The sequence below is a fragment of the Limanda limanda genome, chromosome 16 (assembly GCF_963576545.1).
Source record: "Limanda limanda chromosome 16, fLimLim1.1, whole genome shotgun sequence".
NCBI lineage: Eukaryota > Metazoa > Chordata > Actinopteri > Pleuronectiformes > Pleuronectidae > Limanda > Limanda limanda.
Genome location: NC_083651.1, coordinates 2153576 through 2165982, shown reverse-complemented (window position 1 = coordinate 2165982; position 12407 = coordinate 2153576). Strand labels below are relative to the sequence as shown.

Below are 12407 nucleotides of genomic sequence, written 5' to 3'. Positions count from 1 at the left end.
AAGAATTTGAGCATGTTAACGCCTCAAAAAGCCAATTCATTTGCCTGAATAATAATAATAACCCTGACAATTTCAATAGGGCCTCACCTGACACCTTTGATGTCAGTGCTCGGGCCCTAAACATAATTATTAGGGCCCGAGCACAGACATCAAAGGTGTCTGGTGAGACCCTATTGAAATTGTAAGGATTATTATTATTATTATTATTATTATAATTATTATTATTATTATTATTATTATTATTATTATTATTATTATTATTATTATTATTATTATTATTCAGGCAAATGAATTGGCTTTTTGAGGGCTTTAACATGCTCAACTTCTTACCAAAATTTGCAGAAAGTTAGAAAGTGGTGAAAATTTACATATTCTGAAGGAATTTTCAATGGGCGTCGCAAAATGGCTCAACGGTGCCCCCCGAGACCCCCCGAGACCCCCGGAAGGTGTTCCCATTGACCTATCTTCACAAAAATCGATATACAGGTGTATCATGACCAGACAAACAAAAAAGTCTCTTGGTGCAATTGTAAAAACACAACAGGAAGCCTGCTATTTTGCATTTAGTGGCCATTTTGGCCATATTCCACATTTTTTCTTTGATACACTTGTACCAGGGTTTTCATCGGATCAACTTCAAATTGAGATGAGTGTCATCACAACAAGATGGAGATAAAAACTGACTGACAGATTTTTTTTTAATCACACGGTGTGACCGTGGCGTGGTGTCAAAGTTTGATTACACGCCATTAAAACACGATGTTCTGTAACGCGGACATACATGGACCATGAATCCTTTGATTTCAGTCTTCCTAGATCAAAGGAAACTTTATGTCTTGCAAAGGTTACGTCTCTTTCTCTCTCAGAACTGGTTATTTTTGTTTTTTCAGACAAAAAGCATGCAACGCTTCAAAATGGATGTGCTCGGGCCCACCCAGTGCTGCTTTGCAGCCCTAAAAATTTTATTTTCATTTTTTATTATTTCTTCTTCTTCTTCTTCTTTTTCTTATTATTATTTATTATTATTATTATTATTATTATTCAGGCAAATGAATTGGCTTTTTGAGGGCTTTAACATGCTCAACTTCTTACCAAAATTTGCAGAAAGTCAGAAAGTGGTGAAAATTTACGTATTCTGAAGGAATTTTCAATGGGCGTCGCAAAATGGCTCAACGGTGCCCCCCGAGACCCCCCGAGACCCCCGGAAGGTGTTCCCATTGACCTATCTTCACAAAAATCGATATACAGGTGTATCATGACCAAACAAACAAAAAAGTCTCTGGGTGCAATTGTAAAAACAAAACAGGAAGCCTGATATTTTGTATTTAGTGGCCATTTTGGCCATATTCCACATTTTTTCTTTGATACACTTGTACCAGGGTTTTCATCGGATCAACTTCAAATTGAGATGAGTGTCATCACAACAAGATGGAGATAAAAACTGACTGACGGATTTTTTTTTAATATTAATATTGTAGCTACATATTTGTTTCTGCTTTTCCCTAAATGGTAAAAATAAATTCTGTGTTTCAAGTAAAGAATTAAAATCTTTAAATTTCAATTGATCCACTGCCATCTTACTAAGAAATGTATTGTTTAAGGAATATCGGTAAAACTAAATCTTTTCCCTAATAATTTTTTAGAAGACACAAATTTGACAGTGTAGTATTTGTTCGTTGGTTGTGTTGAGTTTGTTTTTGACGTTTAGATTGTTTAAAGATTTAAAACAACATTACTCCATCTATACCCTGGTAAATATTGTTTACTCATTGATATATTATTTTCAGAATTGGCTATTTTTGTCTTTATTTACTTGTGTTTTTCTCCAAAACTCGCTCTACTTAACAACAAATAAAGGGTTTTTCGTGCTAATAACAAAGTGAAGCTGTTCTCTTGCTCTTCTGCTCTGAACTCCAGCTTCTCCTGATTCCTCTCAACATCTCAGCCTGACCACCAAGTGAATTTTATTATAGAATCATTCTGCTGAACCTCCATCTTCTCTCCTACTTGCTCACATCTTGCTGACTCCCCCGGTTTCTCTCTCTCTCTCTCTCTCTCTCTCTCTCTCTCTCTCTCTCTGATGAACTGGAATCCCTGAACTCAGCACTGCTGATTAAGCCAAAAAGCAAACACAAGCACGAACTATACACAAACACACGTGACAGCAGACAATGAGCTCGCACACTAAAGAGACAGTGGAGCGTCCACATCTACACGGCTCTTTGCTGGCTTGCTCACCAGAGAGAGACTCTGCCCGGGGCAAAGACCCATTAGCCTCAGCTGTGGAGCGGGGGGGCAGGTTGGAAGTGATGCAAAGTGGAACACGCTACGTTTTCCCACTCGTCAAATCAACACATCCTCGTGCTGTGACCTTAAAGCAGCTCCGAGCGCGGTTCTAAAATGTCGGAGCTTCGTGTGCGCTCGTTAAAAAGTTATATATAAAGAAGTTCTGGTGCTGAAATATTGATCATTCTGAGGATTGGAAAAGAAATTCATCAACTCAGTTCAGTCTAAAGTTACTTTCCCTTTACATTTTGGATAAAAACTTGTACGGTGCATTTCAAAATAAGATTTCCATGCATTGATTGTAAAACAGAAAATATATTTTTCAATGATTACTTTATTCTCTCTGAAAAAATTACATTTGTCACAATATTTCGAACAAAATTATTGATGTATTTACATATATATCCTAAATACGTCATTAAATTTAAATTTAGAATAAATTCTAATTACAAAAGTGGTGGAATGTAGCAAAGTACATTTATTCATTACTGTGCTGTAACTATAATTGTTTTTTTCAATTATAGGATATCACTATTTATTCCACTTCTGTGCTGTTATGTTGTTGATGAAGTAAATCCTAAATTTATATATAGTTATTTATGATAAAGTTTATGGTTTAACTGTATAACATCAAACCTCATTTCATTTCTTTGTCATTAAGGTTTGATAACAACGTCTTTGGAGTCATTGTCAATTAAAATGTTTTTATAATTGTCTACTTGTAAATCATTTAAACATTTCACAGCCTCTTTCTAAAGTCAGTATCAGTCAGGTTTTACTGTTACATCTATACCATAAAATGTAATATAATTAAGTCATATCATTTATTTCTCATGTCTTTGGAGACAGTGACAGGGTCGAGGAAACTACAGAAATGGTTTTCATCTGTTTTCATGTCCCAGATGTTTTCAGTTGTGTTATTTTCACGTCTGCTGCTTTAGTTCCAACACAAGAGCTGCTTCTTGTTCCTGGAGAGATTCACTGACGCTGCACATCAACGGCTCAGAACGTTAGGAAACTTAGAGAAGTTCCATGTGCTGCACTTGTTGGTGTAAAAGTGCTGCAGGAAGAATCTTGATCTTTTATTTAAATGCCATCATGTAATAATACTCCATTGGGTAAATGTCCAGGAATGGGAATGAGTAAGATTATGAACAAGTATGTACGTAAAGTTGCAGTCAAAATGTCTGTGTTAAATATTTATATTATTATTACATTTTTATGATGTGTAGATGAAGTAAAGCTATCAAATTTACTGTTTATAAGTTTGCATTCAATGAATGTTTTCATTATGGATTAATCTTCTGAGAATTATCTTAAGTAACTGGTTGATTGTTTGGTTTAGAAAACTTAACAGAAAAGTCAAAACTGGTTCAAATGTCTCAAACTGCAAATGATTCAGTTTTCTGTGATGTGAGAAAATGAGAAAGCCACCGAACGTCACTTTAATGAACCCAGAACCATGTGTTGTATAATTAAATGACAAGTTATTAAAATGATAATTTTCTGTTTCATCGATGGAAACAATACTGTTTTCACATGTAACATTTGAATTGCTAACTATTGCTTTCAAATAAATATAGTGCAATAAAAAAGTACAATATTTCTCTTTGTTAATAGAGGAGAAGAATAAAGTTGGGTGGAATAAAATTTGACTTGAACACTGAATCAGTTCCTCCATTCATATTAGAGATGGAACTAACACATTAAGTAGAAACTTATCCGAGTACAACAAGGTACAAATCCCCTGCTTTATAACTGTGACTGTACAGTATAATAATTTCGTAATTTTTCTATTTTATGAAAATGAGCATTGTGTGATTCCGTTTGGCTCAATAAAACATATTTGAAACCTGAAGTAGAAGCAGCTGAACACATCTGTTGTTCAGAGAGAGAGTGAAACTCGACGGAGGGAGAGTGAAGGTTTCATCAGAGGACAGGATGTGGAGAGACGTGCTCTGGGATGTGGGTGTTCCAACACAACTGCACATGTCACAGATGTTTCAGTCACAATGCAGCTATTCAACGTCTGGTTTTGAAACACTTAAAATTCCAAATATAAGTTTCTTCACCGCAACTGATTTCTCCGATGGTGCAACAGAGGAACATTCGTCTGGAGCGAATATTTAAATTCCTTCCAGACATTTTCTTGGCTCTGGTTCTTTTCCTGGAAGTGAAATGAAAACGGGAGGAGGCAGAAACACACTGCATATGTATTTGGTTTTATTGAAGAAGAGAGATATGAATAGGTAGCCTGTTTTTAAGGCACCTTACAAATGTACAACAAAAGCTCAACCATTTATTTATTCGGAATACAAAAATACACATCTCGGTGACTCCAAATCGTAATAAATAGTTAACCATGCATTCTAACCATAAAAAGGCACAGAAAACAGTCACTTAGTAGTCATAGAAATCATCAACTACTTTACCAAAATCATCCAGATAGTAATACAGGTGACAACTGTAACATTATATTCCAAATGTGAAAACACAATACACGTCATATCATTTAACCTTAGGCAATAAATATGCAAATGTTGTTTATACCTACATATATATTCTTACAAATTAAAACTGTGCCATTGTAAACATAATGTAAACAAATGAAATTCACTTTTCTCCCGTGACTTTAGGAGCCGAGTCCAAGACTAAGTGTTAATCTGTCTTCTAGAGATCCTGGCATGGGGACAGGTTTTTAAAACCAGGCAGTTTGCAGCATTATTTACAGACCACTGGAAACACAGCGAGGGGTCGGGGGGTCAAGCACGAGCCTGCCTGGAGTCTGGGGCCAAAACTCTCTTTGTGTGACTGAACACCGGCCGGCAGACACTTTGGACAAACGTAGACACACACACACGAGCGTGATGCGCTGCAGGAGCAAGGCAGCAAACAGCAGTTCTACCACACGGCTCCGATAAAGCACATGTAAGAACACAAAGGCCAAAGGTCAAAGGTCAAACCTGAACGCAGAGTTACTGGATCGCAAAAAAAGGCCGACGGTCATTACAATGAGTGTAAATCTGCTGATTGAATTAAAGGCATAGTTCTGATCTGTCTGGGGAAATGATCTCTGACCTTTTGAAATGAGTGGTTTCTAGTGACTAACGCCTCCTGTATCTGTGGCTATGAGATGTAGGATGAACATTAGTGCATATGTGTAATAACATCATCTACTGGAGTTAGGTTTATAGGCTGAATGTCACGATTCTACTGAATATAAAGGTCTGAACTGATTGTCTCTGTGAAATCAGCCTGTTGGACAATGAGAGACGGGATGGACTGCCCTCTACTGGGGAGTCAAGGTCAGTACACGACTCCTCACAAACTGATTCGCTCACATTCGGTTATTTGAGATTATCGGGGGGGAAACTTGTGCGTCTCGTTAGCTTTTAACACTCGATATTTATCCCAAAAAAACTATTTCATACATGATGGAAACAGAAAGAATAAAAACCGACGTACGAGCAAGAAATGATTCTCCGAAAGAGGAAGTTAATATGCCACTGTTGTAGAACACACACCCAAACACACACCAACACGTCGTGATACACATTAGAAACACACAACAGTCGTGTCTGCCCACTCGACTCATTCACCGACACAGTCCCACCGTGGTGTGTCGTCCTGGAAGCACAGAGGAGCAAAACTACAAACTAGTGAACTGCTGGAAGAAACGTGGAGTCCGTTAGAAAACATCTGTCTGTGGGTCTAAGCTTTTTAAAATCTAATCCTCAAACCTCGAGGAGGAGAAACGTGTACAAAAAAACTCTTTCAAGGGTTTTTTCTCTCCTTCATGTCAGAAAGCTGCAGAGACAAGTATCAAAACAAGAGATCAAATATTGCACCATCATTAAAATACAACAGCATCATCATGTACAAGAGATTAGAACAAGATCAACTATACACACTCGTCAAGGTGTAATATACACAATCAAATGTGTAAGCTGTGGACAATGCATGCCATGTCAGCAATAATATACAAATCCATTAGACTACAACACCTACAAACATTGTTTGCATACACTGGTATACTGTATATACAGTGCGTGTATATATATATATTTAGTTATATATATATATAAGGGGACACATGTGGAAATATACCCTGTAATGCCACCAGTCTTAGAAGAAACTTACTTTAAATTAGTTGAAGTAAAAGTAGTTGAACTAGTTGCTATGCAGGCTGCTGCAGGTCAGCTGTAGTATTACTGTGTACATATACTCAAAACCCATATCTAACTCCTATTCTCATTAGTGTTAAATACTGCGTTACACTGCCAAGAGTAAAAAGGTTGAGGTGAAGTGTTAATTCTATGATATGAGGATTTCGCACTTGCAGGAAGCAAGAAGTAAAAAGTGCCTTTTAAGTTTTCCTAAAAACAAACTTCCCCACAGTCGATGTGGTTTTAACTTTCTGACTAAACCTAAACTTCAAATGGAAATAAGACCTAAGATCTACTGGTCTATTAAATAAAAGAGTTGAGTTCTGAACAGAGTCATCAGACGATCACGTTTCATAGACATTCACTTTGGTTCTGATGTCAACTCACAGATATTAAATCCATATACTCAAAACCGCAACAACAGCTTTTCTCAAATAAAACATAAAAGTTCTTATGACGTCTACCAGTAAAGCACAGAAGATATGGCACTCGACACAAATCATTGACACGTCGTCGTCATGCAAACAGAATAAATTAAATCTAGAAAGAAGGTTTGATTGAGATTCAGAAAGATGCTTCTCAGTAGTAACAAATGGCATCGTAATACTTAAGTCATGTAAAACTTGTTCAAGTGTTATTTAGCACACGGAAAAAAACCCAAGACACTAATCATGCAGTTAAACGTATCTAAGGTTGAGCGAGCGTAGCATGCGACAGAAACCTTCTAGCTCCGCCCCTTCCTGTCTGCAGCCGTGTGACCTGAGATCCAGAAAAACGATGTCACACACTCGGACCTGAACTCAAACTGAACCCACACTCATGGAAGTCCTGGTTTTGCTACTGGTTAGAAATGGGAACTCAGACGGCGAGTTGCCTGTGAACAGTAATGGTGAGTTGCATACCTGGTTGTGTGCTAGAAATGGTTATTAACTCAGAAATGGCTTTTTTGTTTGTTTGTTTGTTTGTTTGTGAGGATCCACGACTTCCTGTTGCGACTTCCTTCAGCTTCCTCCATTGGCACCGGAGCACAAACAAACATGTGTTCACAACGTCACAGAGAGAGAGAATCACTCCAGCTCCTCTTCTTCAGTTCCTCTCCTCTTCTTCAGTTCCTCTCCTCTTCTTCACGACGCTGCAGAACTCTTCCACGGACAAAAGGGGAGAGTTAGTCTCTCGTCCCCCCCCCCACCAGTCGCTCCAGCTCCTGGGTTAGAGGTCAACCATGGAGGCCTTGGCCAGGTCTTTAGTTCCCTGGAGAATTCTCTTCATATGACCCACTTTCGATATCCCCAGATCCTGAGGAAGAGGAGGAGGAGGAAGGAGACACGTTAAAAACACAGAGAGAAACATCCGACTTTAAAGGAGACGTATTCTGTTCATCCTCAGGTTGGACATGTCTGTCCTCAGAGTCCATCGCTGCTGCTCCTCTTTTCAGCCTCTGTCCCAAACTCCTGTCTCTTTAACATGTGACACAATGGATTCTGAATTCTCTACAGATGCAGCAGCTGGTTGTTCACATCAAATAAACATGTAACAAGACATTATATCTTAAGTATTGTATACAGTAAATAAATGCAATAAGTTATCTTTTTCTTTGTGTTTATGTTGTTGTTTTGTTCATGTTGATTTCCATAAACTCATATAAAGCATTTCCAACGTTATAATGCAGGATTGGTTGTTTATTTTAAACTATTAGGAACATATTTAAACGATTATACAGTTTTTTTTCTGAGCTGAACAAAGCTCTGGTGTTGGGAGGGGGGAGGGGCAGACCAGGCGCAACAGTGCATCATATATATTACATATGTTCCATATCATGATGATGTGGAAGTTTGATCGACTGACAATGTGTTTCAGGAGCTTCAGTGTTTGGAGGAGAGTAACTTTACCACAAACGTTTTTAACTTTCCCAGAACGTTTACTTTCAAAAACCTTTATAACACACAAGAGGAAAAAAACACTAATAAACACAATATGTCTCCTTTAAGATGATGCATAGAATCTAAGATAAAACTAGGTTGTAATGATTCCTTCTATCCCAGTGAGGAACATATAATCATGTTGGTTCAGTGTCTGTGAGATGAACATGTTCAGATAACCACGGAGCCACAGGATGACTCTTATGATTCAGTTTGTCTCTAGCGCCCCCTGGAGGATCACGGTTTCTGCTTTTAAAGGAGCATCTGTTTGGTCCTGACGCTCGTCCCCGATCAGGATGAACTGTGAAATTCCTGTGATGGATTTTCTGTTTAATAAAGATATGAGCAAAGCAGCTGAGCTTCAAATAAACTCACGACTATTTCCATGAATCCCGGAGGAAGGATTCAGAAACAGAAGCAGATTCCAGAGTCGTGATGACGTCTGTGATGTCACGGCCACAGACACACAATGAACTCTGTGTCCATTCACTTCACTTCTTTGAATAAATTCTGTATTAAATTTAAATATTGGCCGATCTCCAGCAGCTTCACTTCTCTCTGTGCTGCACTTATATAACACAAGGTTGATGTTCAATACTCTTCAACCCTCTTTCTTTTAACTTTGTCACAGTGTAAATTAAAATAAATCAGTTTTATCTTCATTCCAGATGTTCCACTTCGTTCCAACAAGTTCAGTGGAAATGATTTCACTTGTTTTATGTAATCTTGCACACAAACATACAAACACACATACAAACATACAAACAAACAAACAAATAAACAAACAAACAAACGGAAACAGGCATGAAAAAATAACCTCATGGGTCGAGGCAACTTCTGATTAATGTGTAGATTATTTTCTTGAATAATTTATTCCTTTTTTACACTTTGTCAGATGCAGAGTCGTGATGACGTCTGTGTCGTCACGGCCACAGACACACGATGCACAAGGATGAACTTTGTGTTTACTTATTTGAATAAATTCTGTATTAATTTTAAATATTGTCGACCTCCAGCAGCTTCACTTCTCTCTGTGCTGCACTTATATAACATAAGGTGGATGTTCAATAAGCCAAACTTCAACCATCTGTCTTGTAACTTTGTCACATCTCAATGTAAATCAGTTTTATCTTCATTCCAGATGTTCCGCTTCGTTCCAACAAGTTCAGTGGAAATTATTTCACTTGTTTTGTGTAATCTTGCACACAAACAAACAAACAAACAAACGGAAACAGGCATGAAAACATAACCTCATGGGTCGAGGCAACTACTGATTAATGTGTAGATTATTTTCTTGAATAATTTATTCCTTGTTTAAACTTTGTCAGAAAACAGTAGTTTGTGTTCTTTGGCTGTTTATCAGTTCTGTGCAGCTCTCTCAGGTGTTTGTGTTCCTCATGTTCTTCAGTCTTTCTTGTTTACGTCAGAATCAGACACACGTACTTTCTTCTGTTGCTTCAGAGTCGATACAGATCGACGCTTTGAGGATGAAGGTGGAACTCAAACGTCCTTTGAATCAGAAACAATCCAATGGACGTTTATTCACAGGACGACAACCTCCTGTAAAGAACTGAATCCTGAGCCTAACCCCGCCCCCAGCCCTGGAGGCCCCCCCCCCCCAGCAGACGCACAGTGTTAGTGGGTCACAGCGAGTCTCGTTCACAAAGCGACGAGCAGACAGAAGAAGCCAAGCAGAGCAGTGCAGAGCGAGCGGTGGAGACGTCTGACGGGTTCAAGGTCAGAGGTGGAGACAGAGAGAGAAGGAGCTGATTGGAGGAGAGGGATCAGATCCAGAGAGAGGAGGAGCTGATTGGAGGAGAGGGATCAGATCCACAGAGAGGAGGAGCTGATTGGAGGAGAGGGGTCAGATCCACAGAGAGGAGGAGCTGATTGGAGGAGAGGGGTCAGATCCACAGAGAGAGAGAGCTGATTGGAGGAGAGGGGTCAGATCCACAGGGAGAGGGAGCTGATTGGAGGAGAGGGATCAGATCCACAGAGAGAGAGAGCTGATTGGAGGAGAGGGGTCAGATCCACAGAGAGGAGGAGCTGATTGGAGGAGAGAGATCACAGAGGGAAGGATCTGATTGGAGGAGAGGGATCAGATCCACAGAGGGAAGGATCTGATTGGAGGAGAGGGATCAGCTCCACAAAGAGAGGGAGCTGATTGGAGGAGAGGGATCAGATCCACAGAGAGAAGGAGCTGATTGGAGGAGAGGGATCAGATCCACAGAGGGGAGGAGCTGATTTGAGGAGAGGGATCACAGAGGGGAGGAGCTGATTGGAGGAGAGGGATCAGATCCACAGAGAGAAGGAGCTGATTGGAGGAGAGGGATCAGCTCCACAGAGAGGAGGAGCTGATTGGAGGAGAGGGATCACAGAGGGAAGGATCTGATTGGAGGAGAGGGATCAGCTCCACAGAGAGGAGGAGCTGATTGGAGGAGAGGGATCACAGAGAGAAGGAGCTGATTGGAGGAGAGGGATCACAGAGGATCTGATTGGAGGAGAGGGATCAGCTCCAAAGAGAGAAGGAGCTGATTGGAGGAGAGGGATCAGCTCCAAAGAGAGAAGGAGCTGATTGGAGGAGAGGGATCAGAGGATCTGATTGGAGGAGAGGGATCAGATCCAAAGAGAGGAGGAGCTGATTGGAGGAGAGGAATCAGAGGATCTGATTGGAGGAGAGGGAGCATAGAGGGAAGGATCTGATTGGAGGAGAGGGATCAGAGGATCTGATTGGAGGAGAGGGATGAGGGAGGGGCTGAGTGCTCGTACCTTCAGGTCCCGGCGCTCCAGGTGCAGCAGCTCCGAGCCGCGGATGTCGTGGCGGATGAAGGTGTCTCGGTACTCGCCCAGGCTCAGCTGCTCCAGCCAGACCCCCACCTCCTCCGGACCCCAGCGTTCCACTACACACACACAGACACACACACACACACACAGGGAGCAGAGAGAGGCTCAGAGCGCCTGGCGGGGGGGAAACACACCGGCCCGGCCGTCCTCACACTCACACACACACACTGAGAAATGAATCACTGAAGGAAAAGGGAGGAAGGAGGGAGAGCGTCGAGGAGGAAGAGAAAAGGGAGAGCGGTGGCGGCAGCTGGCGGAGGAGGGAGGAGGACAGAGGTCAAAGGTCGGTCGGTGGGGGGGGGCATGCACATGTGTGAACCGGATCGGAGGACACAGAGAGGAGGAGGTGAAGGGAGGAGGAAGCGCTCTGCAGTCCAACATGAGAGGAGGAAGGACTCACACCCACAACCCTGAGATCTGAATCTGTGTTTCTGATTTGTTTGTGTTTAGATGGGGGGGGGGGGGTGGGGGGTGGGGTGTGTTGATGGTCGGGGTCTGACTGTGGGAGACAACACACTTCCAACACAAACACACAACTTTGTGTTTCTGCAGCAGAGGGATGGATGAATGGACTGTGATATGATGGTGGAACCCTTGTGTTCACTTTGAGTGTGTGTGTGTCTGTGTGTGTGTCTGTGTGTGTGTGTGTGTGTCTGTGTGTGTGTGTGTAAGGTTTAAGCCCAGTGGTCAGTTTGATCGATGGATGAATGAAGGATGGCAGCACCTCCAGCCAAACGTCTTTTTTCCTCCGTGATCTGTAAATAAAGACGGACGACACCACAGCCGCCAAAATGTGAAGCCAAAACATCTGGATGGCCCCCTGGTGGCCGGCTGCAGAACAGTTAATAAACCACGTCTCCTCCCCCAATCCCGAGACACTTTGGATTCATATTTGTAAAGTTGGGATGAAATGCAGATGCGTCGTCCATCTTTATTTACAGTCGTTAAAGTTTACCACTGCCGTCCTTTCACAATAAAAGCACCAACAACTCAACGTAAAGCAGCTAAACTCTGAGCGGCAGCGTGAAGGACGTCCCCCGTTTCGGACGGGACAGACTCCGCCCTCCGTCCAGTCTGTTGATGACCACTGAGGGGGGGTGGGGGGTGGGGTGGGCGTGGCCCTACCTGACTGAGGACTCGTCTTCTTGGCGGCCTTCTCCTTCTTGAACTTGGGGACAATGCGAAACATGCT

The 12407-nt window shown here is 41.3% G+C and overlaps 1 protein-coding gene across 2 annotated transcripts in view; it reads right to left on the bottom strand.

Moving 5' to 3' along the window:
• Window positions 1-7569: 7569 nt before the first annotated feature.
• dgkh (diacylglycerol kinase, eta) overlaps window positions 7570-12407 on the bottom strand; it is a 48965-nt gene continuing 44127 nt past the window's right edge. For both annotated transcript variants that reach the window (XM_061088478.1, XM_061088476.1), the window contains exons 29-31: window positions 12341-12407; window positions 11141-11271; window positions 7570-7748 (exon numbers count right to left, since the gene is read on the bottom strand). The exon at window positions 12341-12407 is cut by the window's right edge and continues 39 nt beyond it. In XM_061088478.1, the coding sequence (XP_060944461.1) occupies window positions 7662-7748; window positions 11141-11271; window positions 12341-12407 (285 nt within the window). In that variant the 3' untranslated portion in view covers window positions 7570-7661. The remainder of the gene's footprint in view (window positions 7749-11140; window positions 11272-12340) is intronic.